Source organism: Somniosus microcephalus, chromosome 3, assembly GCF_052327205.1.
Source record: "Somniosus microcephalus isolate GS21.2 chromosome 3, FLI_Smic_1.0, whole genome shotgun sequence".
Classification (NCBI taxonomy): Eukaryota; Metazoa; Chordata; class Chondrichthyes; order Squaliformes; family Somniosidae; genus Somniosus; species Somniosus microcephalus.
This window is the reverse complement of record NC_140989.1, coordinates 327,183,995-327,211,895: the sequence shown is the minus strand read 5'-3', so window position 1 is coordinate 327,211,895 and position 27,901 is coordinate 327,183,995. Positions and strand designations below refer to the sequence as shown.

The 27,901-nt window shown below is 45.8% G+C and overlaps 1 protein-coding gene and 1 long non-coding RNA gene across 2 annotated transcripts in view; one reads left to right on the top strand and one right to left on the bottom strand.

Moving 5' to 3' along the window:
• The first annotated feature begins 51 nt into the window (after positions 1–51).
• Positions 52–27,744, top strand: LOC147122209 (uncharacterized). Its single transcript, XR_015077706.1, has 2 exons — positions 52–701; positions 26,297–27,744. It is a non-coding gene; the product is annotated as an uncharacterized LOC147122209 (long non-coding RNA).
• The window catches only part of zswim5 (zinc finger, SWIM-type containing 5), a 288,978-nt gene continuing 284,594 nt past the window's right edge, over positions 23,518–27,901 (bottom strand). The window contains exons 13-14 of the mRNA XM_085983115.1: positions 27,288–27,369; positions 23,518–26,177 (exon numbers count right to left, since the gene is read on the bottom strand). Coding sequence (XP_085839241.1) covers positions 25,315–26,177; positions 27,288–27,369 — 945 coding nt within the window. The 3' untranslated portion in view covers positions 23,518–25,314. The remainder of the gene's footprint in view (positions 26,178–27,287; positions 27,370–27,901) is intronic.

The following is a 27,901-nucleotide window of genomic DNA, read 5'->3' as shown; positions in this document are numbered from 1 at the left end:
GGAAGCTGTTACTTTAACTTATTACAATATGCCCCTATCTTCAACCTTTGCAAGTTTATGGTTACTGTGGGGAAGATTTCGCCCTTTAGCTTTGCTCATAAAGCATCACCTGGACAGAGTGCATAAAAAAACTGGTGAGGAAGATTGCACGCCCATACCAGAGCTCATCCGATTTTCTGTCCCTTCAGTTAAAGAGGAAATCTTCCCATGTGGTTCCAAAACATTTCAGTTTTCATTTCTAACCTTCACCTGCAGGCTTTGTGTGTCTCTATTTTCTCACTCTTTCCCTCCGTTCGGCCTCTCAACTTCTTAGCAATTGCCAAGTTCTTTTGTTTTTATTAATACTTTTTCACTGTCTGACCGAGGTCATCTTTTACATCATCTAACAGGCTCTTGCTTTTCTTTTAAGTGGTTTACAGGCCATTCAACCCATTAATTTCCACTCTGTGACTGGAGTATCCAATGTTCCCCTTCTCTCTATTTTCTGATTCTACTAACATGCTAGTTTATCTTTCAGTTCTCAGTTCCAGTGAAGGGTTCTGTCCAAAACATTAACTTATCTTTTCTCTCTAAAGGAAATGTCAAAGTTGCCCTGCGATTGCGTTGATTTTATTTCCTCTCCTCTCCCCAGGATACGAATAGAACATGGCACGTTTCTGTTGCACAGAAATTATTCTAATTAGCTGAATCAGAGATAAAAGGTAAGTGACTATGTTGGAGTGGTCAGACACATGGGGCTGGATTTTCATTGAGGAGGCGGGTAGGAGGTGGGACTACAATTTTCAGGGTGGTAGTCCCGCCTTCATCGAGTTATAGCCAACCCACGCGATTTTGACTTGATTGACCTTGTTCAGCAGGCCAATTAAGGGCCACCCGGCAACAGGTGACGTCACAGATTGAAATTTCATCTGTCAAGACCTTTTGACAGATGAAATATCAGCGTTTCACAGCTGTTTGAAGCTGTCAAACACTGACAATCTGTACTACAAGTTAATTCCTTCCTCTCAGGATGAATTAGAGATCTCCCCGGAACAGAAAACTGAATGCTGCAATTTTTCACAGCTCGCAGCCATTCTGCTTTCTGTGCCGGTGAGATGAGGGACTCCCGAGACCCGAAGGAAGGAAGGCTGTAAAGGTAAGTACATGTAAGTAAAACTTATTTAAACACTTTACACACACCAAACACACTTACCTTTGCACTCATGCACCCATCACTCACCTGAACACCGGACATCTCGAACCCCCCCAAGCCCTTCATCCCGACGGCCCGCCTCACTAGCTTGGCATGGTTTGGAGCCATCAGGAATCCCACACTTCAACATTAAAAATAGGGATTAGGCTAAAAACTGCCTGTTAACTACCTGTTAACAGGCAGTTATTTGGCACTAATCCCCTTCCCGCCTCGGGGAGGCGGGTCCCAGTGTGGGGCGGGTACCCGCCTCCTTTGAAACTGGCATGGAGGCGGGTTGGGTGCGGGATGGGGTCGGGACCCCCGATTTCAGGATTTTAACCCCCCCGCACGCCTCCAATCCTGCCTCCATGGCCCAATGAAAATCCTGCCCATGATGTGTAAACTTTATTATTCACCTTCATTATCCTAACAAGGGTTTCCATTCAGGGATTTTGTGCTGGCGTTGGTTTATTTTGCCTAAAAAACAATGACTATTCTTCAAAAGTAATTAATTGGCTGTGAAGTGCCATTCTGAGGATGTGAAAGGCACTATATAAACGCAAGTTACATCTTGCTTTCTGTTTATCTTTTCTTTCCCTTTTTTTCTCTCTTTCTCTGATAACTATTGCACCAGTTCAAGATTCTCATTCCTAATGTGATGTCATCAAGTTTCAGCCCTCCTCTACCCCAAATATTTGCATGAATTTTGTTAATATGATCAATTAAAAATGCATTAATATAGGTCAAGCTCACAGAACAGCCTCCTGACAAAACAACACTGCTGTGGACACCTTAGCAACCTGACAGCAGCTACACCTCTGCTTTATTCCCCCCAAAGTCTGCCTTTCTTTAAAACTAGACTTTAAAAAAAAATGTAGGCTTACTGATATAATTGTGAAAGGTGAACTCCTGATATCTCCCTAACCTTGGGCGCTGAGGCAAATTGTAGCACCCCTACCACCATCCTGACTGAGATCCAGGGCCAAACATGGAACCATCTTGTTTTATATGCCCCCCGCTGAGCCATTGGGGAATTCAATCAGCATTGATTGCATGACATGGAACGAACAAACTTTTGCCCCACCACATTTCTGTATTCCTGTCTCGTTTTCGATGCCCATGGAACACACTATGCCCCCAGGCGCTCGCCACCCTGCTGGCCAGGTAGTTTGAAGCAGCCACTAATAGGTGCACAAAAGGAACTCCTTCTGATTTACTCTCTGACTTCCCCTTCAATCGGGGAAGTACTTCCCCCCCCGGCCCCCATTCCTCACTCTCCTGTTAATAGAGCTGAGTTGAGCATCTGTGTGACAAATTACTCGAGAAATGCTACATCTTGCCACTCCACAGCACAATGTGTTGGAGAACTATAGAACTAAAAGTTCTGGGGTTTTTTACAACATTTTAATGGTGACCTTCAGTTTTCTCTGCTTTTTGCAATACCTCAGATGCTTTACACTCTTCCAAATATTGAAAGAGAAGTATCTGGATGAGAACTAGTTGCACCACAACCTCCTTATGGATATATTTGCCTATGCCATTCCATTCCTCTATGAGGTTAACCTACATACTTGACGGTGTGCAAAGGGTTCTGGTTATTGGCTGCATTTCAGATTGTATATAGGAGCTCTCTATTACTCTCGTTTCAGAAATGCTGCTGCCGTTTTCTGAGGGAAGTTATTATTGGCCAATGTACATCTTTTACAAAATTGTTTGTATATCAATGATGTCCTCAGGGAAATAAATAGAATTTTAAGTTAATCTTCTATTCCTTGGAAGCTATTTTGTAATTTTCCTTCCATCCTTTTTCCTTGGGTCCCCACATTCTGTTGGGTGAGGAGATCAATAAAATAACAATGTCCCTAGGTATGACTCTGAGGTGGTCAATGTTCAGTTGGCAGCTCTTCCTGTTGGTGTTGCTGAGATTGTGAACTCTCTATGTAAGGCATCACAGCAGTGAGCCACTGTTCTATCACTGTAACACAGCTAGCTGGTACTCTGCCCTGCTGTGCTATCGTATTACCCTTTAATTTGCCTTCTGTAAACTTCATTTTAAAACTGAATTTTCAAAAAGGCTAAAATAAAATTCCAGTACATTCCCAAATGAACAAAACTTAAAATCTATTTTACAGTATTGCACAATGTTGCCCCCGTAACAATACACGTCTTGAAATGAAGATAACCACAACACACAAACACAGGAACGAGCCTAGTCAGCCCTTTGGGAGTGGCTCCGTAGACCAATGCATGAAGCGCATTTCAGTCACATACATCACATGTTCATCATTGTCCCTTTGTCAGTTGATGCTAGTCTACTTTGCTGCAACAACACCTTTGGCTGTTGACACTCTGTTGGTTGTGAAGTATATGGTGCCACACATTTTAGATCTCAGTCCCCTGAGGGAATATCATGAAGCTCTGCTCCTGTGATATTGTGAACAGGAATAAAAGTCTATGAAAAGTAGATTATCCCTTTTGGTAGATTGGCCTATACACATTGGGTAAGAAATAGACCCGGCAAAGACAAGATCAGATGCCATTTTAGAAAATGAATGGTCAATTCTAACCTATATCGAATGGCTAAAGATATTGACACATTGGGGTCGATTTTCCTGGAGCCGTCAGGCGGGGTTTCAGGCGTGTGGGGGGGGGGGGAAATCCCGATTTCGGGGGTCCCGACACCATCCCGCCCAAAACCCGCCTCCACGTAAGTTTCAGGGGAGAAGGGTACCCGCCCCGCACTGGGACCCGCCGACCCGAGGCGGGAAGGGATTAGTGCCAATTAACTGCCTGTTAACAGGTAGTTAACAGGCAGTTTTTAGCCTAATCCCTATTTTGAGGGGTGTCGTGTGGGATTCCCGACGTCTCTGTAGTGTATGTACCCGTCTACCTTTAAGAGAACTATTGTATGTAACCGTCCACCTTTAAGAGAACTACTTTAGGTGTTGCACTACTTTGTTGGCTTCTGTATACTGTAATACCGACGGTGACCACACCGGTATATAAGTGCTGTGTCAGGAATTATTGGGCAGATTCACCCTGACCTTCGAATAGTAAAGTCCTGTTTTAAGTTACTCTTGGAGTCTGTGTATTAATTAACTAAACAACCCACAGACTTTACAGTGGCGACGAGTCCGATCGTACCCTGCGGCAACAATACTTCCGAAGCAGTTAACGAGCGTCGAGAAGAGGCAACCGCCCTCATCGTTCTGCTGGGAGAAAACTCGAGGCTGCAGAACTAGAAAGGAGGAAGAATTTAGAGACAAAGACTTCCATCAGCAACAGGCACTGACTGTCCCTTCTGCCACGGTGAGGAGTGAGCCGATCAGCACGAGAAGCAAGGCGGCCACGGTGACTGTGAGTAAGGGAAAGTAAAAAGAATAACCGGAGGATAAGGGCGGTGCACTCGACCACGGTCGAGGGGGAAAGGAGCCGGACAGAAGTCGGGCCCAGAGGCGCTGAGACTGGGGCAGCGTGGAGCAAGGAAGCCGCGGTACAGACAGGCTGGGGACGCAACGGCGTCGTGAGACAGCTAGACCGCGACCGGCGAAAAAGGCCGGGCAGCGACCGAAGCCACGAAGCGCTGCGACCGGGAACGTAGGCGCGGGAAGAGATAAACTCAGCCGCAGCCGGGGAGGGAAGCACCGGACTGCGAGAGGGCTGGGAGGCGCGATTGGGAGCCGAGCGAGCGGGAGAGGCAGAGCCGGCCAAGGGAGACTGAGCGAGAGCCAGTCCAGCGGCTGAAACTGTTCTCCGTCAATGGGGTGTACCCAGCGCCGGTAGAGCCGAGCGAGCGGGAGAGAGACAGAGCCCGAGCAAGGGAGACTGAGCGAGAGCCAGTCCAGCGGCTGAAACTGTTCTCCGTCAACGGGGTGTACCCAGCGCCGGTAGAGCCGAGCGAGCGGGAGAGAGACAGAGCCCGAGCAAGGGGAACTGAGCGAGAGCCAGCCCAGCGGCTGAAACTGTTCGCCATCAACGGGGTGTACCCAGCGCCGGTTGCCCTGCCGAGAAAAGGGAAAGCACTGAAGCCGACGTGCAGGCTGTGAACCTGAAAGCCAGCGGCCGTCGCCCGTGGGGAAAGTGTACCCCTCCCGCCAGGGGAAGAAACGCGGGAAGCCGCCATTAGGCGGAGAAGAAGACAGAAGCGGGGAACCGCCATTGAAGTGGGCGGGGAGAGAAGATAAGCGCGAGAAACCGCCATTTTCGCGGGAACCGCCATCTTGAAAAAAAAAAAATTTTAAAGAAATAATTCGTGGTGTTTATCAGGAAGAGAGGAAGATGCCTAAGCGTGGTAACATCAACGATTTTAATTCTGAGGTAGAAGACTGGGCCACGTATGTGGAACGCATTGAGATCTATTGTGAGGCCAATAAAATAGAAGAAGATGACAAAGCTATAACCTTGCTAAACTCGATGGGCGCGAAGACATACGGGCTCTTGAAGCATCTACTAGCACCGGCTAAACCGGCGGATCAGACTTTCGATGATATTGTGGCTGTCCTGAAGGACCACTTGAACCCCACACCGTTGATGTTGGCGGAACGATTCAAATTCTATGCGAGAACACAACGGAAAGACGAAAGCAACGCAGAATACTTGGTCGAACTGCGTAGACTAGCGAAATACTGCCAGTTTGGAGGGAATCTGACAGAGGCACTGCGAGACAAGTTCGTGTGCGGATTGGCAAAGGAAGGAACGCAAAAGCGACTACTCGAAGAGAACGACCTTACACTTGACAGGGCTGTCCTTATTGCAGCATCGCACGAAGCCGCAGCGAAGGGAACTGCGGAAATGCAGCTAAAGACAGCGGCACTCAGTGTGGATCAAATTACCTCGACAACAACAAAATGCTATCGTTGTGGGAAGACAACACACGACCAGAACCAATGCTGGTTTAAGAACCAGGAATGTAGGAAATGTGGCAAACTGGGTCACATAGCTAAGGTATGCCGGTCAGGGAAGAAGACCAACAACCAAAGGACCAACAGCCAAAGGAAGCCATCACAGGAAAAGTACAACAAGGTACACAAGGTGGCTGAGAAGAGTTCAGATGAACAGAATTCGGACTCAGACCCAAACGGCCAGGAGCTGGGTAGTCTGAGAATTCACAATGTGAGTAAGGAAGCTGACCTACAAACTATCTGGGTCATGCTAAAAATAGCTGGAGTCCAAGTGAAAATGGAGTTGGACACTGGATCAGCTCTATCAGTCATAAATCAAAGGGATTACCACCAGCTATTCTCACATATACCCTTAAGGGATACCAAGTTCGTATTGCAGACATACACGGGGCATAAAGTATACCCCATGGGAAAGATAAGAGTCAAGGTGAGAGATAGGGGTAAAGAACACCCACGAATGAACTTATACGTTCTACATGAGGGAGGACCACCACTTCTAGGACGGGAGTGGATCAAGAAAATAGACATGGAATGGCACTATCTAAAAGCCATAACGAGTGAGGACTCGGTGCAGACAATCAGCTCAGATTCTGAATTGGATGACGATAAGACCAACCCAAATGTGAAAGACAAGGCTAAAATGGACTTGCCGACTAAGGTTGGAAAAACGAAGGCATGCAGAAAGGCTTATGCTCCAGAGAAGAACAAAGTTTCAGAACAGATCTCCACCGAACAACGACAACATAGTTTGACAGAGAATTCTGAGTCTGTTCAGTTTAAGGACATATCCATGATGGAAGAACACCGAGCTCAGACTCAACTTTATTTCAAATTACGACAACAATTAGAACAATTGAGTTACCGTCTCGTACAAGAGATGAAAACAATGAAAAAGTTCTATGACACCGAATGGGAGAATCTGGAAAGACAACAGAAGCAGCTAGCTCAAGCAGAGAGCGACCATAGAGCCATCGTGACCAATCACCGATCACATCTCCCTTATGATGTTCAGGAGTTAGAATATTTGCAGAACGAAGCAAATGAAGAGGAATCTTCAGGAAGCCAGGATTTTATTCCAGTTCCTCTCTACGACTCCTTACAAGCAGAGAGTGAGAAGTTGAAGGAACAGTATGAACAGGCCCAGGCTACAATCCTGGAGGGGGTTAACTCGGCAACCTCCGAAAAGCTAGTTTCAGTGGAAGCATATGAGCAACTAAAGGTTGAACATGAACAAGAAGTCCAAAGGCTGCAGGAAATTCTTAATGAGCTCAAGGCCAAGACAGACTCATCGGTAGAAGTTCCATCCATAGATGAGAAATTAGAGGTGGAAGACATGGCAGAACATGAAAGTCAAGATGTCCAAGAACTCATAAAAATATTGAAGGAAACCCAAGACAAATATGAGGCGGCAATGACCGAGGTTCAACAACTTGAAGAACAGATTCAACTGGGAATTCTTTCAGTGAAAGAAAAGGCAACTGTAAGAATGGCCCCTGAACATGAGCTAGAGAGCATCAAGGCGCAACTTCTCCGAGCGCTTAAAGCCAAAGTACAAGAGGAAAAAAAGGTGAAAGCATTGGAGGAAAAGGTGGATGAAATGGAGAAGACTCTGATCCACAGGGTCGCCGTGGAAGAGTTAACGGTCAGCCAACTCCTTCATATGCTGAGAGACAAGACTCTGCAATGGGAACCATTTGAACACGAACTTCAACCTTCAAAGGGAAGGAGTTCGGAGCTCTCAAAAGTTATGGAAATAGCTGAGGTTGCAACACAGATTTTACTGGGATGCCGAAAGTACGCTGAATCACGTCAATGTGAACTACAGAATGTTGAAACAGCTGCTCCAGTAGAAGGATTGAATAGCCCGATCAATCAATCCCCGATGGAAGGGGAAGTATTGGAATCACAAATGAGGTCATTAGTGAAGGATTGGCAGGAAACCCAGGAAGAGCGGGATGAATATGAACGCATGAAGAAGTCTCTTCAGGAAAGATGTCTAGGGAGGGAACAACAGTTGGCTAATGTCCAGTTGGGTAAGGAAGAAGTAGCAGGCCCTCTCGCTAGACTAGTTCAGGACGACACCGAATATTACCATGACCTGTTGAGTGACACGGAATATTACGAGGACTTGGTCTGCCCAGCTTGTGATGAAAACTCCCAAAGTGCAGAAATCAGGATGAAGCACTTAAAGTCTAAGGAACATAGGGAGATGGTGGCGCTACAGCTGGCAGCTGATAAGGGAGCCCCGAGAGTCTCCAAGAAGCAGAAAAGAAAAAGACGAAGCAGAAAGTGATAACCATCTAAATCATTATCACTTCTACCAGATCATGTACGTGGGTCCTACGAAGGGAGCCAAATCAGTTGGCAAGTAGGAAAAATTACCAAGGCAGTCCAGCTGTTTGTAAAAGTCAGCACTGCTGGTTCAGCAGGACGGAAGTTCAAGCTGTTAAGTCAAGGGAAAGACTATTGGATGAGTCACGCTAGAAATGTGAACCGGCTACACCACAGAGATGTTGTTCGGACCGAGTCAAGACCAGAGACTGAATCTGTGAACTGTTCCCGCAGAGACTGAATCTGTAAACTGTTTCCCGCATAGATTATACCTGTGAATTGTTTTACATGAAGTTGAATATATGTTATGTTTAATGGGGGACTAAGTATGTTGTAAGCTAAAAAGGGAGGATTGTAGTGTATGTACCCGTCTACCTTTAAGAGAACTATTGTATGTAACCGTCCACCTTTAAGAGAACTACTTTAGGTGTTGCACTACTTTGTTGGCTTCTGTATACTGTAATACCGACGGTGACCACACCGGTATATAAGTGCTGTGTCAGGAATTATTGGGCAGATTCGCCCTGACCTTCGAATAGTAAAGTCCTGTTTTAAGTTACTCTTGGAGTCTGTGTATTAATTAACTAAACAACCCACAGACTTTACAGTCTCCAAACCACGCCAGGTTAGAGCAGGTCGGGCCGTCGGGTTGGAGGACTTGGAGGGGTCGCGATGTCGGTGTTCAGGTGAGTGATGGGTGCATGAGTGCAAAGGTAAGTGTGTTTGGTGTGTCTAAAGTGTAAAGAAGTTTAAATTACCTGTACTTACCTTAACAGCCTTCCTTCCTCTAGGTTTCGGGAGTCCATCACTCAGCTGGCACTGAAAGCAAAATGGCTGCGAGCTGTCAAAAGTGACAGCCTTTAGCTTTCATTGCCGGTGAGACTTCTAACTGAGTCTGTGTAGAAGGACTCAGGTTAGAAGTCAGACTGTCAGTGTTTGACAGCTTCAAACAGCTGTGAAACACTGATATTTCATCTGTCAAGACCTCTTGACAGATGAAATTTCAGTCTGTGACGTCACCTGTTGTCGGGTGGCCCTTAATTGGCCTGCTGAGTCTGCTGGGCGGGCTTAACAAGGTCAATCAAGGGAAGATCGCGTGGATTGGCCGAACGTCGATGAAGGCGGGACTAAAACCCGAAAGTTGTAGTCCCGCCTCCTTCCCGACAGCTTTATGAAAATCTACCCCATCCATTCAGAACCATTGTGGTTACAGAGATCACCGAAGCCACTTGACTAAACAAGAATGAACGTGGACTCCCTGCCTTCTCTGGTCAGAGGCAGCAACCTGCAATAATCGATGAATAACCAATAAATTATTATCAGGCGATATACTTTGGATTAACAGAACGAACTGAAAAAAAGTTAGCATTTTGAATTGAATTTAGTGCGTAGCTCTGAGGGCTACCAATGGTGGTGCCACAAAATGGGCCTGTCTAATAAGATCACATCTATTCATTGAATCACCTTACATTGGAGAGATAAGATGGTTGAAAAGCTTTCCAGTTTGATTCCAAAGCTAGTTTTCAGAGATGAAGAGTATAAGTATTTCCTTCCTGCTCAAATAATTTCTCACAATTGAATTCCCCAAATACAACAGACCATTTCCAGACCTGGTAGGCAAACAGTTAACCTGCTTCAAGGCCTGTTCACTGTTGCTCTGTAACTGGTGACTGGATGGCAGGTGGGAGCAGCATTTTGTTGTGCCCTTGGATTTTCCCTGTGGGGAAAGTGTCAGTTCCACTGACACCTCCCACAATAGCCTGTCTTAGATCAGGAACCCACTATATGGGGTGTAGAAAATCATTTACTAGTCAGTCATTAGAGCACTAGGGACAAGTGATTTGGTGCAGTATGTTATTCCATGAATTTCTACATTGATCACCTGGAGGGCTATTTGCTGCCAAGTACCACAATTTTGCATAAAAAGTCTTGGAAGCAGAGAAATGCTGATTTTGAGCAGATGTGAGCAATAACAAATCACTTTCCCTACTAACACTCATACTAGCATGCATATAACTCTACTCTCCATCATAATAAACTGATTGGCTGAACACATCCCGATTCCCTGGTATTAGCACAAGCTAGAGCACACTGCTTCTCACATCTGTCACACCCTCACTTCCTCTCTACCCCTCAAAATATTGAATTTTTGGAGCTGAGGGAGAAGAGAGATCTTAACATAATTTATTTTTCTGAGCCAAAATATCCAATAATTATATAAATAAAGAAAGAGAACGTCATGTCCAAACTGTATAGTGCTTTGGTCAGACCACACCTCGAGAACTGTGTCTAGTTCTGGTCACCAAGGCACTCAAGCACTCGAGATAGTTCAGAGAAGAGTCACAAAGTTGATCCCTAGTGTCTGAAGAGCTGAAGTGTGAGGAAACACTGGAGCAGCTTAGGCCTTTCAACCTTGAAAGGGGGTGACCTTGTAGAACTATAAGATAACTTGCATTTGAATAGCATCTTTAACATAGAAAAACATCTCAAAGTGATTCATGGAGGCTGAAGGTAAATGGACACAGCCCCGAGCGCGAATGTGAACAGCCTGATTAAGCCTGAAGCGGTGACAATAGAGAAGGATGATGTCAGTGGCAAGGGGGCTTAGTTGGAGGAGGCTATGGCTTATCCAAGACTGGGTACCTGTCAAGCAGTCTAACAGCACAGAGGCAGTGGTGGGGTTACAGAGAGGTGGTGGAGAGGTGGAGCTGGGAGCCATCAGTATATATGTAGAAGATGATCCCATGGCTTTGGGTGATGTCACCAAGGGCCAGCATGTAAATTAGGAGGAGGAGGAGGGGACTGAGGGGATTTTGGGGGACTCCAAAGGTGCAACGTGAAGACAATTCTAACCCTAAAGCAGACCGTGCAATATTACAAAGGATGCCTTTTTAATACAGCTTTACTCAAGATGTGTGCTTTCTATTAAACGTAAGTGTATTGACACAGACACGATGGGCCAAATGGCCTCCTTCTGTGCCGTAAATTTCTATGATTCTATGACATGTTGCAGATGGTGGTAATGGCAAAATATACACAATAGAGTATTATCAGTTACGTCATATGTGAGCACAATTTGTCAGTACTGCAGCTGGAATGGCTGCTGATTCACTCGAGGGAAGGAACTGCTGGTTGTATTCCAGCAGAATGTTGTTGAATGTCCTCTCCTGAGATATCGCTTGAAGATGATCTATAATAGTTTCATTTATTTTGAGCGATTTTCCCTTCCCAAGCCCAGGATTGCTGATGCTGCTTGTAGCACCCTAATTGATGCCTTGGCTGAGATTGGCCAACTCAGCGCAGATCAGAGATTAGATCTTCTGTGAATAGCCTAGACAAAACCAGGCAGGTGCCTCTGCACTATATATTGGGAAGACCAAAGCCATTGGGCTCGATTTTGCCAGGCCCGAGGAGACGGGTTTGGAGGAGTGAGTTGTTAAAATCGCAAAAAATGGCGGGCAGATCCGATCCCGCCTCCAGCCCGCCTCTGAGCAATTTTCCCAAAATTGGGGTTTCAGACCCCGTTTCCATCCCGCCTCCAAGAGGCGGGATAGGCCCTTAAAGCCCTTAACAACCAGTTAAGTGCCTCTATAATCCCATTTTGAGAGGCCTTTCTGAATTTAACACATTTCCCCTGTCCTGCACGTCTCCTCTGGAACATGCCAGTTAATCCTGGCGGCTTCAAGTGGATTGCTTACTAACAGCTGCAGCTCCACCATTAAAAAGTTTTCACCAATGATCATTTGCAGATGGCAGAACTTTGTTGTCTCAGGTCTGGGGGACCTTTTAGCAGGCCTACTCATTGTTGTGGAAGTTTGGAGCCTGACACCCATCTCCAGTGTGACCCCCTGGGAAACCCCTCTCCCCAACTTGACTGAGCGCTTCCTCAACTGAGGTATATACCAGAAGCATGGGAACCATTTATTTCCTTTCCTCCTGGACATCATATTCAGACGAAGACCAGCCGCGGCAGCAGCAGAACCCTGAACAACAGGAGCGCCAAGCTGCTGCTCACTCACCTGAAGCTGCACAGGCCAGAAGGCACCAGCGCATGGAAGTACATCGTCGCAGGAGATACCCCCAAAACAGGGTTTACAGAGGATGAGCTACCTCAACATGACTGAGCAGCAGTGCCAAAGGAGGCTCAGTCTTTCGCGAGAGGTAGTGGGTGACATCTGCGCAATGCTGCAGCAAGACCTGGAGCCCAGAGTAGCAGGTGGACACCCCTTACCAGTGGCCGTCAAAATCACCACCGCTCAACCTTTTTGCTTCAGGCTTATTCCAGGGATCAGCAGCAGACATCAGTGGCGTCTCCCAGGCGGCCGCACACACTTGCATCACGCAAGTAACCGATGCCCTCTTTGCCATTGCGCACAATTACATCAACTTCTCCAAGGATCAAGCAAGTGTAACCGCGTGTGCGGTTGAGTTTGCGAATCTGTCAGGCTTTCCAAGGGTGCAGGGCGTCGTTGACTGTACACAAGGCACCCCATCACAATCCAGGTATTTTTGTCAACCGCAAGGGCATCCACCCCCTCAACATGCAGCTGGTGTGTGACCACAAGAAGGAAATTTTGCATGTTTGCGCCAAGTACCCTGGCAGTTGCCATGACTCCTTCATCCTGCGCCAGTCTAGTGTGCCTCCGCTCTTCAGTCCGCCAGACCAACTTTTCAGATGGCTACTTGGAGACAAGAGCTATCCCCTGAAGACGTGGCTAATGACACCGTTGAGGTGCCCATCCACCGAAGCTGAGGAGCGCTACAACTCCAGCCACATTTCCACCAGATCCATAATCGAGCAAACCATTGACTTGCTGAAGATGCGATTCAGATGCCTTGTTAGATCAGGTGGAGCCCTGCAGTACGCAGCAGCCAGAATCTCCAGAATCGTTGTGGTCTGCTGTGCACTTCACAACATGGCGCAGCATCGTGGCTGAGGTACAAATGGCTCATCACATAGCCTCCTCAGATGAGGAGGAGGAGGAGGAGAGAGACAACGAACAGGTTGCGGAGATGCATTAACCAGCGGCAGCAGCACGCGAGCACATTGCTGCCCGGGATACAAGGGACGCACTCATCTTGGCCAGATTTGCTTAGCCTGCCCAATCAAACACTTTTGCCTCACACCTTCTTACCAGAGCATCGACAATGGACAAGAACCTGCAGATTCCTATCACTCTGACCACCACACTGACAATTGCAAGTCGCCCTAAGCCCTCAATGTGGAAGTCCCATTTGCGAAAAGACATCAAATTATTTTATCACAATTCACGGATGGCTTTTCAAAAATAAACACAACAGAACACCCAAGTGACTATCCTTGAGACTATTTGTGCTTTATCTTCCTCTTACGCGTGCTCCTTTGTGGTGCTTCCCTTGTGGCTTCAGCAGATGTGGAGGCCCCTTGCTCACTTTCTTGCTGCTCCTGTCTCGACACCTTTGGTGGGTGTCCTCTGGGGTTGCGAGCCTGTGAGGGCTCAGCAACAGTCTGCTGCTCCTGCGGCTGTGCAGGGGCTGAGACGCCCATCTCAGTTGGGTGAGGACTCTGGTGGGGCTCTGACCGAGGACTTTGCAGTGGCATGGTCGTGAGAGTGCTTGGAGAGGAGCCCCCACTTCTTGTCTGTCACCAACATCCCTCTCATGGGTCAGCCCGACTTCAGAGCTAGCAAGTGGCTTGACAGCACCTTGCTGCACTTCAGTGGGGCCATGAGGACCCATTTCTGCACTGGAAGTCCTACTCCAGAGGACTTCCATGAAGGTTTGGTTTCTCTGCTCAATAGCTGACCATCGCTCCTCAAGAGATATCAGTCTATTCTCAACAATGACCATGTTTTCAACATTCTGGCAACTTAGCTCCTCCATGGCCGTAGCCATCCTCTCGTCTACTGTAGCCATCCTTTCCACGGAGGTTGTAATCCTTTCCGTGGTGATACGTTCATGCGCCAATGCCTCCACAAAGGCTCTGCTCATGTTCGCGATGGACTCCTCCATTCGCTCCACACTCGCAGCGATCCTCAAGACAAAATCTGCCAGAGACTCCTGCACCTGTTTCTGGAGTTCCAGTACCGCTCTCCTTCTGGATGGACCCGGAGGCACAGGGTCGACATGCAGCTGAGCCGAGCTGGCAAAGTCCTGCGCCCTCTGACGAGGACTCTCCAATGCTGTCCCTGTCTCCACCATCTGCTGATGCTCACTTGTGAGCTGTGATACACCAGGTGACAACACTACTCTATCTCGCGAAGGTCCCTTCGAGGTGTGAGGGTCTGCGCTGGTGCTGGGTGCGCTGAATTCTGCTGACGCTGCGCCCTCAGAGGTTGCAGCTTCCTCTGAGGAGTCTTGAGGCTCAGGCTGTCCCTCTTGGACAGTGGGGGCGGGGGCTGTCGATGGTCCTGTGGGGGAGTAAAGGAAAGAGTTAGAGATGTGAGGTAACGGTTGCATGCACATTGAATTGTGCAGATGATCATAAGTCAATCTGTTAGAGCATCAGAACCATTATCAGTCACTCATGCAATGTCAATGAGAGAGATGCCAAACTGTTGTCACCAGCTTGCTGTGATGCGCCCATCTATCCGTCCCCCACTTGGGAATCGTCCTCGACACCGGCAATTTCCAGGGCCACCGCTGCCTCCGAGGTGGTGAGCTGGGCTACTGAGTGTGGCCCTCCTCCTGTCCTCGCCCTCTCCCTCTTATTGTGGGCTCTCTTTTCCTGCAATGAGGGACACAAGTGGAATTTGAATGAGAATGAAGGAGTGTAGAGAATCCATAGCATAGATGCTTAGAAGGAGACAAAGATGGAGTGAGGTGGCAAGACCAAGGGCCCTCCCTGTGTGTTGTAAGTTGTTGTCATAGCATAACAGTGATAGGGAGTGAGGACTGCATAGTCGAATAGTTAAGTGAATGTGAACATACAGAGAGAGGAAATGGGTAAGGGTACAGGGATGTAAAGGTGAAGTGGGATGTGGAGGAGGAGGTTGACAAAGCAAGAGTGCTAGTGATGAGAGGTGATGGGGATCAGATTGAGGGTCATGGGGATGGAATACTCACTTTTCCTGTGTGGAGAAGGTCACGAAACCTCATTCTGCACTGCAGCCAGGTTCTGCTGCACATTGAAATCACATTCACCTCCTGTGCCACTTGCAGCCACACAGCTTTGGTCTGTTTTGGAGGCTTTTCCCTCCCTGAGAAGGAAAGTGCACTTCCTTATTTGCTCTTGCTCCCTCCACCAGTGCTTGGAGGGAGGCCTCATCGAATCTGGGTGCACACTTTGGTCTGGTGCTGGACATATTTGCAGTAGGAATCACTCAGAAGAATGGTGATAAAGTTGTAAGGCTGAAAAAGAACCAAGGCTGCTTGCAGGCCTTAAATCCAGCTGCATAGATGATGTCATCGGAGGCGAGTTTCACACACTGGAAATCAAGTACCCAATTAGGGCAAAATCGCACTTTTGTCCCACCTCACATCGGAGGCGGGGTCCTGACACGCCGACCACCTGACACGCCCCCAGCCCGCCCCCAATGACAAAATCCAGCCCATTGTCTTCGGTCCCTGCCATAAACTCCGTTCCCTAGCCACCGACTCCATCCCTCTCTGTAGCATCTGTCTGAGGCTGAACCAGACTGTTCGCAACCTTGGTGTCATATTTGACCCTGTAATGAGCTTCCTATCACATAGCCGCAGCATAACTAAGAGAGTTTATTTCCACCTCCGTAACATCACCCGTCTCTGTCCCTGCCTCAGCTCACCCGTTGCTGGAACCCTCATCCATGCCCTTGTGACCTCTAGACTTGACTATACCAACGCACTCCTGGCTGGCCTCCCACCTTCTACCCTATGTAAACTTGATGTCATCCAAAACTCAGCTACCCGTGACCTAACTCGCACCAAGCCTCGTTCACCCGTCACCCCTGTGCTTGCTGATCTACAATGGCTCCCAGTTAAGCAACGCCTCGATTTTAAAATTCTCATCCTTGTTTTCAAATCCCTCCATGGCCTCGCCCCTCCCTATCTCTGTAATCTCAAGCCCCACAACCGCCACCCACCCACCCACCCCGAGATATCTGCGCTCCTCTAATTATGGCCTCCTGAGCATCCCTGATCAAAATCGTTCGACCATTGGTAGCCGTGCCTTCAGCTGCCTAGGCCCTAAGCTCTGGAATTCCCTCCCTAAAACTCTCCGCCTCTCTACCTTTCTTTCCTCCTTTAAGACGCTCCTTAAAACTTATCTCTTTGGCCAAGCTTTTGGCCATCTGCCCATATTTCTCCTTATGTGGCTCGGTGTCGAATTTTGTTTGATAACGCTCCTGTGATGCGCCTTGGGACGTTTTACTACGCTAAAGGCGCTATATAAATACAAGTTGTTTGCAGATGAGGCCAACTATAAAGATTTTATCGTGATTTCTATAAAGTCGCACCCCCCTTGAGTTACGTTAATGGGGAGGCACGTCAAGCTCCACATGGCTAGAAAGTTGACAAGACATATTTGTGGCTATAAAACACTGCTTATTCTTATGCTTAATGATGTCCTGCTCACCAGCCAGCGTAGTGGCTCCACTTTAGAAATGCTTCCTCAAACATCCTGTTGGTGACTGTAATTGTACAGCAGATATTCTAATCATCCTTTACTGGGAGACAAACATCCAATACTTCACCACTGGGCCTATAAAGCTTTACTTGATTTTTTTTGTTGTTGCTTCTCTTTTTGCTCCTATTTTCAATCCTCCTATCTGCTACAATCAGTAGTGCTCCTTGGAATACATGCCAGGTGCTGTACCTGTCAGCCTCGGCTCAGTGGCAGCACTACAACACCTCCCCTCAGTGACAGAACCTGTTGAAGGACGTCCTATGAGGGAAACTCAGCTACTCGTGTCAGTAAATTCTGGCATTTGAGTATGTTAAGAGGTCAGAGTTCAACATCCCTTCCACTGTAGTGCTAGGCTGCCAACTTTGGTGTTTCAATTGGAGATTTATTCCGTATTTAAATTGTGCCCAGAAATGGGAATTCAGCTTTTCCTGGCAGTCGGTCAGTGTGTGTCAGCCTTCTCAATTACATTCCCCGCATTTACTTTTAGAAGCACATCACGTACTTTCCACATCGAGCTGTCTAATTCAGATGTTATAATTAATGGTTCCAATCAGTCAGCCCATCGCACAAATCAAGCCTTTGGTGCTAGTGGCATAGATAGGCCTGCCTTCTTACCTGACAGGCATTCAGTCATCTGTTAAGAAGCTAGATCAGCAGGCAATCCAATTAATCTGGATTCAATATCTACCATATACCAAAGTACTAAGAGGCTTAACTAAGTCAGTGTTAATTTAGCCCAAATAACAACAGTCTGCTTCAGAAAGTTTGACCAGCATTGGCGAGTTGATAAATGCAGCTAAGTAAACGGATAAACACTTGCGTGTCTGTATACAGTGAATGAACTACTGCTATATCAGGAGATCAAATCACGTTTTAGGAAATTAAGACCAGGGGGGAGAAATTCGGTTGTTAGCACCACCGATTAACGCCTAAAGAGGCCGAGAAGTGGGGAGCTTGCCAATTGCCGGGCGGGCGCAATGCGCCTAGCGCCTCGCCCCATATTGAGCATGCATTTAGCGCCGGCGCTAAATCTTAGCGCCCGCTCATGGGCGCAGGCTGATTATGATGTCATTTGAGTGTGCAACACCTTTTGGGTGCCCCGGACCGGAAATTCAGTGGCGCCCCCCTCCGTAGCGCCTGGCGCTAATAGTGACAGCTTACCTGGACCTTACCAACTCGCTCTCGGGCTGGAGGAGCGTTATTTAAAGGGGACTGGCGTGGTTTAAAAGCGGCAGCCATTTTTGGCGCACAACTTCCTCGAGAGCTACAACGAGTTGCTGAGCTGCACACTGAGAGCCATTTGACCACTGAGCCAGCGCAGGCAGACGATCTTCAGCCTTCTGACCATCACCTTGCTGTTGGTGAGCCTTGACAACGGGGAACCTTCCTGTGGGCACTTATTATGGGGGCTGCATTGGAGGGGAACATCCTGCTGCTGAATCATCTGGAAAGGGCACTGAGACGCTGGGAGAGGGGGGCGGGCATGGCCAGACGGAGGAGGGCCAACAGACGGCGCCACAGCAGACCTTACGCTGCAAGGGTTTTCCAACAGCAGTTTTCCTACATGAACATGCCGGAGGAGCAGTGTGTCAGAAGGCTGCGATTTAGAAAGGAGGTGGTGACTGAGCTGTGCCAGCTGCTTCAGCCAGAGATAAGGTGCAGGACATCTCTGTCGGTGGCTGAGAAGATGGCTGCTGGCCTGAACTTCTACGCGAGCGGCTCTTCTCAGGCTGCGCGTCAGAGGCTGATCAGAAGTAGCTTCCAGGCCCCTCTCATGGAATGCTTGCTGCCATTCCAAGAACAGGAATGGAACCGGTCTGATACCCCCAAGCCTGTGAAGGGCAAGATGCATGTAAATAGAAGGCATGGCCATTGTAAACGAAGCAAGTGTTTCATTACACAAAATGTGGTTCCTTCAAACGTGAGAAAGCTATGGCAACAGAAAGCAAAACTAATACACTGACACATAACTGCCTCTCACACCCGGGAGACTGTCCAAAACATAAATCACATTCCGACCATCTTCCTTGGCCTTGATTCCACTGCGCCAACCAAAGCATCCAATGCCCCATCAGTGAGGTGTTCCGCCCTCTGCCTCACCCTTTCCATGTCTTGCTAGGCTGGTGCGCCACAGGTAGGCTCCCACCGCTTTGAAGGCCTACAAGGCAGTGAGTGTGTCTGGTGATGCCAATTGACCTGCCCCTTTAAGAGCTGGCCGGCGCCAGTGTGTCTCAGGGAAAGTGATTATTGACAGCCCCGCCGCCGCGAAATTGGGTTGCGCCGCCGGGTTAGCGCCTTAAGAGTAGCGTGCAGCGCCTGATTTAGCGCCGCAATCACCTTTAGGGGCGCTGCAACCCAATATCGCGCTAGGTGGTGCTAAATTGCGCCTGGCACTAAACTTTGCGCATCGCCAGGACTAGCGCCACAAACGCGGCTATACCGAATTTCTAGGCCCAGATATTTTAAAAGAACAGCAGCAATAATTCTACATTCTCTCCAGCAAAAAACCTTGTTTGGTCACAATTAGTTTTGAGATACTGTAATATAGAAACATAGAAGATAGGAGCAGGAGTAGGCCATTCGGCCCCTCGAGCCTGCTCCGCCATTCAATGCGATCATGGCTGATCATCCAAATTCAGTACCCTGTCCCTGCTTTCTCCCCATACCCCTTGATCCCTTTAGCCTTAAGAAATATATCCAACTTCTTCTTGAATATATTTAATGAATTGGCCTCTACTGCCTTCTGTGGTAGAGAATTCCACAGGTTCACCACACTCTGGGTAAAGAAATTCCTCCTCATTTCTGTCCTAAATGGCTTACCCCTTACCCTTAGACTGTGACCCCTGGTTCTGGACTCCCCGACCATCGGGAACATCCTTCCTGCATCTAGTCTGTCCAGTCCTGTCAGAATTTTATAAGTTTCAATGAGTCCATATACAGACACGCAAGTGTTCATCCGTTTACTTTTAGCTGCATTTATCAACTCGCCCAATGCTGGTCAAACTTTCTGAAGCAGACTGTTGTTATTTGGGCTAAATTAACACTGACTTAGTTAATATATACCTTTCAGGATTTCAATAGCTAAAGGGGTAGAGTTTTCGCTTTGGACACCATTGGCGATTCCGGTGCAAATTGCACCAGTTTTGAAAAGTGTTTTTTTCCCCCGGCATTTCTGCTCAAACTCATTTGCAAATCATCAAACGCAAAATCTGCCATGAACCAGCGCAATCGGGCAGCGTTTTAAAAGGTAATTTTTTTTTTTAATGTGGTTTAAAAAATATTGCTTGATACATTTAAGAGTGGTAACTTGGTAAATTTTGATTAATACTGCTAAAAATGGGTTGATCATAAAAAATAAGCATATAAAATCAGTGTCAATCCACCACCTGTGAGTAACTTGATTTTAAATGACTGAAAATTACTTTAAAAAAAATATGCAAAACTATTTTCTAGTTAGATTGGTAGTCAGTTCCTTAGTAAATTATTTTAAAAAAATTCAAAACCTTTCAAAACATGCCTATTAGTGTCCTTCCTCCCAAAAGATCCAGATTAATTTTTGGAGCCTCCCTGAAGGCCCGCAAATGAGCGCAATTAGCGGAAACTCCCAGTGGTGATTAATGCACCCTGGAGGCATGGCCAGTTTTGTGGGCAGGGCCGTCTTCTGGCACAATGTTTTTAAAACTAGCGCCAAAAGATCGCGGAAACTCGAGTTGCGCTGAATGCAATTTGCGCTTAAAATTCTGCGATCTTTTGCACGGTTAAGCCGATTTCATCCAAATTGTGCTGAAAAAAACAGCGCGATCGAGCAGAAACTCCAGGTCAAGATCTTCTTCCAAAGATCACTACAAATGGTTTTCAGATGAGGCATTATTAAAAATGATGGGCAGGCCTACATTTTATATTATATTAAAAAATGCTATGGTGTTGCTTATGATGAGTCAGAGATATTACAAGAACAGGGGTGCTATGCCAGATAGTATAATTAGGGAGAACAACAAAAAACGCTGGAAAAACTCAGTAGGCCAGGCAACATCCGTGGGGAGAGAAACAGAGTCAGCGTTTCAGGTCGAAACCCTTCTTCAGAACTGAGAAAAAAAAGGCAGGAAATGAAACAGATTAAAAGGCCTGTTTGGGGGCTGGGAAATGGGGGAGGGGATGAAAGAACAAAAGGGAAGGTCTGGGAGGTGAAGAGACATTAAGAGATATTCAAGACGAGACGAGATGGTAATAGGACAGGTAAAGAGACAAAAGATGGCTGTAGATGAAGTGCGAAATGCGCTGGCAGAATGAGAGACAGCTGCCATGTGGGAGAGAAAAAAAGGAAAAGGCACAAACCAAAGGTGTGGATAAAAAATATATAAAAATATAATAGGGGCCAAGGTTATGATCTGAAATTGTTGAACTCGATATTGAGTCCGGAAGGCTGTAAAGTGCCTAATCGGAAGATGAGGTGCTGTTCCTCGAGCTTACGCTGAGCTTCCATGGAACAATGCAAGAGGCCGCGGGACGGCGAGGTCTGAGTGGGAATGGAGCGGTGAATTGAAATGACAGGCGACCGTATAATTAGGGACTCTGATTCATCAGGTTTGGGGTGGCCCTGAGATCTGGGGGCTCTGGAAGGGGCTTGATATCTGGAAGGACTGGGATGAGGTGTCAGGGTCTCCCAGTACTTTGAGGAAGATCCCCGGGTCTGTGTAGGAGCCCCCAAGGTCTACAAGCACTGCAGGGGAGCAAAGTCTAGAGAGTTTATGAACATTGGGAGGAATCCTGGGATCTGGGAATGGGGGAAACTCCTAGGGAAGAATGTCCTACAGGATCTGGGAGGTGGCTATGGCAACATTACAGGGCCAAAGTCTGGCAGAACTGGAGGGCATGGTCTGGTATTCAGGAGAATGGGACCCAAAGTTCGCTTGGCTCCTTTGGACCATCAGGTGCTGCCATTGTGTTCCTGCTTCTTAGGCTCCTCCCCCAACCCATCTGTAGCCTCCTTTTGAGCTACAAGGTAACACCCCTACCATTTCCCCCATTGTCTGCTTCTGCCTTTAGGTCCCTGCCTTAAAATACTAAGTGCACTATTAGTAGGTTTATAGTCTTATACAGACTTTGATGAACCTAATTTTCCATATAACAAAAGTGATCTCATAACATGCTCAAAAGTTAATTGTTTATGTAGTCTCCAAGTATTTATATGAAAAATACCATTAATCCCCAAAAATGTTTAGCCTTCTTCTTCAGTTTAAAAAAAAACTGAATTTGGAGAAGAAATGAAGAGGGAAGGGGCTTGCCGTGGTTGTCAATGACAGCGTCCAATCAAGTAGAACCCAGTAATTCAAATTCATCTTCCAGCTAGTTTTATATCGCCTGCACAAACGTCTTCAACATTTTTACTGAGATAAAGAAATCCATTCTGGATGAACAATCTTTGTTTTTCTTCCTAGAGGTCAACAAAAGAAATAACATGTGCTATTAATCACAGGTTTTTGTCTGTCTGATCATAGTAGAAAAGGAGATGCAGTTGTTAATATTTTAAATGTAAACTTGCCTGAAAAGCTGAACGCATTCAATCACCAGTTTGTTTCAAAGTTTTTTTTACGGGCAGAGCAAAGAAGCGCAAAAGATGAGGGGCTACGCCTTTCTGCATCAACTTGGAGAAATCTATTGATCAATGCTGGGAGCATACTTCAAACATACTTTCAGTTTTCCATATTTTGATAATTAGTTAAAAAAAAAGTTGTCTAATCCTGGTTTTAGGATTTAGCTTATGCATAGCACAAATAGAAAGGCCATTTTGTTTTTCTGGAGGTGGGATGTGCTAGGGTGCAAATAAAACATCAGAGGGAAAATGGTATTTGTAGCAATATTGTAACTGGGTTCTTTGCCTTTTCCCCAGAATTTTATATAAAAAGACAATCCCAGTCTGACCTTTACTTGGGAATGCTACCTGTTCCAATTACCCGTGCGTGTGAATTCCATAATTATAGATGATGAGTTGGCGGGGGGTGGGGGGAGAGTCATTCCTACTGCAGATTCAGATGACATAATTATTAAAAGTTTGGGTGTATAGCTTGTGCATTAATATATCCCCCACACCAATGTTCCCGCTAAGCTGTGCGGCGGCGCAGTCATCTGTAAGGTCCCGCGCAGGCCGCTCACCGGCTTTTACATTGTAGATCCCGCGCACGTGCAAAAATTTGAATGGGCCGTGCATTGGGGGAGGCAGGCCGCGCAGGAGGCAGTGCAGCTTACAGGGGACATTGCCCCACACCAGTTCTAAATGAGCTCTTTCACATGCATAAGGAACAGGTGAGGAACCTGCACCTTCAGTCAACACAGGTGACAGAGGCCATAACTATGTTGTTTCTTGGCTGTGAGAGTGCTGGCCAGAACATTTCATTTTGATGTTAGGTCAGTTGAGTCTTCTCACCTCTGAGTCACTTCTTTTACATACAAAACAGCTGGGCTCAGGGGGTAGGGGAAAGAAAATATCAAAACAGTTACTGTGTAGTTAAATAAGCCCCAGACAAACACACTGAGAAAGGTTAGAACTGTAGTTGTGTTCCACACTTTATTCATTAAAAAAAGCACTGAAATTTTTGACACAGTTATATAAAATGGTAGTAGCATTACATAAATAGTATTAAATTTTGTATTTTTTTGTCTTTTTAAACATCAGATCAAGAGGTTACACAAAAAATGAATCGTTGATGAAAGATACTTTTGTGGCAACAAATACTGAATTAAGCTTTCAGTAGCGCAGAGAGAGGCGACATTTACTAAACACTTTTTTTCATATCTCAACAGTAGGTACATCTAGTCAACGTTCTCTATCAGCGCATTTTTCCCCTAAAACTATGACAAACTGACACTGGTACAGTTAACACAAAGACATTCGAAAAAAGTTTTTTTTTTGCAATGCAACCGGACCAACAAGATTTACATTTTTTTTCAAAACCGTTCACAGGAAGCAGCTATCTGTAAAAAGAAAACCATTGGACGCAGGAACATAACAGAGAAGAAAAAAATTAAAACACTTTCTTTCTTGAATGAATGACATTGGAAAGGCAACAGCTTTTTAAGTTGAAACACTTTTTTTAATAACTTTTCTTTTTAATTATTATATATCTGTGGTATTAGAACACATGGAGGAGGTGTTGTTAAGAAATATGATTTATTTAATGACAAGAGGTTGCACACGCAAGATCTAACGAAGGAAGCTGAGTGCTACCAGCTCATTCACTTCACAGACACCCACGACTTTTTATTTTTAAATAATGTTTTGTTTGAACCACAGAATACTGTCCCGACAGAGGTACAAGAGGCAGGTTAAGTAATACCTTTGTGTACTTTCATAAAGTACCAAGACCAAATTCTTCCTCCCATCCACACCCAACCTTCAACTATTAAAAAATAAAACTTATTAAAAAAAAATTACCCCCAATTCACCCTTGGGAACCACTTCAGACCCAGGGGACAGTACACAAGTAGCTCTGCATAGAGATGCCATCTCCTTCACTCTTTCGCTTACATACACACAATGCATGGGGGGGGGGGGTGTAACCTGAGAAATGTGCTCTGCAGTCTCCCTCCTGTTAAAACATTTCCAGCCCACAGTGAATTTCAAGTATCCCATTAATGACATAGAATATTAATTATAAATTAATATACTTTACAATTCTTTCAATAATTGACACATATAATATAATATTTACAGTTTTCATAAATGCTTTTGCTACTTTTGTTTTAGCATCCCTGAGAATGGTCTCTTCTTTAAGTACCTTCACACACACAAAAAACACACGGCATATGGTCACGTGTGAGTAAGCCATCTCACTAAACTGTTTTGGTGGTGCGCGAGGTTTAGTGTTGCTTTGCTTGTACATTTTTGTTTAATGTGTACTCTTTCTTTTGCTTTAAAACCTGGCAACTCATGGAGATTAAAGCTGACTATGGGAGACAGCAAGACAGAGAGATAGAAAGAGAGAGTGAGCGAGCGAGCGAGAGAGAACAAGTGAGAGAGAGAGAGAACAAGTGAGAGATAGAGAGCTCGGTAGAGGTATTTGCCTTGTGTGATAGGATTTGGTATAATGAGTACACTTGAAAAGTGTAAGAGACTTTGTATAACTTTATCTTCCATAATCCTTGAGTTTTAATGTGCCAGAACAATTATTTTTGTGGCTACTGAAGTTATTGAACGATGTATATATTGGTTAATGCTCAAATAAATGCTGACTGGCTCCACTGGTTGTGCCAAGACACTGAGTACCACTCCTATGAGACAAGATCACAGTTGAACAAAAAATAGGAAACAATAAGAGTTTATAAATAGTGCATCAGCCAAAGCGCTCTCGGACAAGCATCATTAGTTTTTTCTTTCCCTTATAAATCTGTTTTAGGTTATCTATGAACTGAGCAAATTGTATATGTCCATCCTGTGCCATCAGAAACGTCTCTCTGGCTTTGCTAAGAAATTCAATGAACTCTCCGTAATGGCGCGGGCTGATGTGTGTTAAACGGGAGTGGGTGGTGTTGATGTAAGCACCAATTGTGGCATCTAGCAGCTGGCGGAGCGGGGCTTTGTCAGTTGACATCAGTTTCCCAGAATTTCGCCGACCAGGAATACCTGCCAGTCCAGGGGCTGTCATTGTGCACCTGCGCAGAATGTCTGATAACACCGTGGCACACTGTACGCTCTTAACAACCAGAGGGATAATGGCAGCCAGTTCATTTTTTCCCAAAGAGTGGCTCAATGCACATGCCCAAAGAACGTCATTGATAGCAGGATGGGTGTCCTGGTTGTAGGCTAAATTGAGGTGGGTCATGGCGAGGCTTGCAAGTTTGAAGGCCCGCAATGGGTACCCTCTATGCTCCATATACCGAGCTATGGTAAACAACTGGGAATAGGTCATACCCGTAGAAGCTGCATCAATAACAATTTGGTAGGCCGTCTCAAAGGCAATATGGTCTTTCTCACACAGAGTTAACGCAGACAGTGCACAGTTCTGGGGGTCCTTCATGGCACATTGAAGAGCAAGGGTCCGGGCACAGCTCGCCAATTCCTCCCGTTGCGTATAGTCCAGGTTCAGCCGAAGAATAGTGTTGTGTGATGTGACTGTGGCTGCCACAATGCTAGTTGCTTCAGTTGGAGTGAAGAGGGTGTACCAGCTCTGCAGAATGCTGACTAAAGCTCGCACACCTACAAGCAAAGGGATGGAAAGGACAAAGAACAATGTATAAGTGAGCTGTTCCACATTTAGTTAGCGGCTTTTTCAGAATGTATGGGCAAGACTAAATTTTTTTCCTTTTTCTAACTAGATTCATCTGGTTACACAACAAGTTCCTGCCTTAATAGACCAACAAGAGAAACACATGAAAAGAAGACGGAGTGACTATCGTTGAATGATGCAAAGACATTGGCTGGTTACAGCAAAATTGTTTAATAATTTAAAAAAATATTTATTGAACCTATATTAGGCTTTCTAAGTTGTCCCTTATTCTCTTTTGCTTTAAAACTGCTAGAGATTGTCTGGGGTGTACTTCTTTTCGTGGCACTCTCTTTCCTATAAGTAGACCACAAAACAGCATTCGGGATCTATAATGCTGCAGCACCAGAGCTTTATGCTGCAGCGAACAGATGAAGGAAAGGGGAGGGAGTTCTACTCAGTTTGCTGTTAGCAATCTGTTTTACATAATAAAACACATAGGGTAACCGAGACCTCGAAGTGTACCAATTTCTTTCTTTGTAACAATTAGAACAGTACATTAGAACAGACATCATACAACATTTTGGTGTTATAGAACAATTAATGGTCTAGCAGCACAAAATAAATCACACTGGCCCCTTTTTTAAAGTACTAAGAATTTACATTAATAATATCCTTTTGAACTTTCTATTATTTTTCATATCCTTTATAAATATTATTACTGCATAAACAGTGAATGCTGGCAACATTGGTTAATAGTGCATGAAGGGGGGAACTTTGGCTTGGTGGAGCTTCTGAACCTAAGCTGGAGTAAGGACACTGAATTAACAATAGCGATACATGGGATACCTTTGGCAGTCAAGTCATTTCAGCTGGGAATGTTTCTCTTGTGGACAGACAGTAATGTGTAAAATAATTAGCATGAAGTTATTTGCAAATTTAAACAATTAAAAACCAAGTAGTATTAGATAAATGTGTTGCAATTTCTTGCATTTCTTTAGAAATCTGTATCACTCGAGATAAAATTAAATAGTGAATTTTGATTTGACAATGTATTTTAATGCAAGTTCTGAAAGGTTTTAGTAACGATTATAGTTGCATACCAACTTCGGTAGCACAGGTCACCAACCAGCGCACCATTTCCCTGCGCCTCCAATTCAGGGTCGACAAGGTCATCCGCATCACCTGCACCAAAAGCAGATGAATTAGATCATTTCACCTTCCTTTAGGTCTCTCTCCACCGCCCCCAATCCCAAGCATCGTTCTCAGCACAAGCTTATAGGCAACAACATGCATCACACCTGCAACACTTTAGTATGGTACTAGAAAGTATCCTCCCTCCGCTCTTCTGTCACTGGAGAAATGCGGTGGAAAAAACACAACTCATTGCTCACAACCTGTTCCAATTATGTGGAGAACGGCAGAGTGTTTCTGTATCCACCTTCTCCGTGATGGGAAGGACACTAATGTGCTATGTCATTGGGACATCTGACGCAAGTGGACTTTGAATTTTGGGATTATATAACATCTTGATCATACAAATAAAATTATACAAAGATATACTGAGGTCTACTTTTTCAGAACATGATAATTTTTGTATTACAAAAGTGCTTACATTTTCAGGTTTTTGTCATTTCTTCCCTCTCCTTCAATTCCCCCCTTCCTCTTCTGATGGTAGTAACTCATGCTAGGACACAGTTCTTCGGGTGATTGTGGC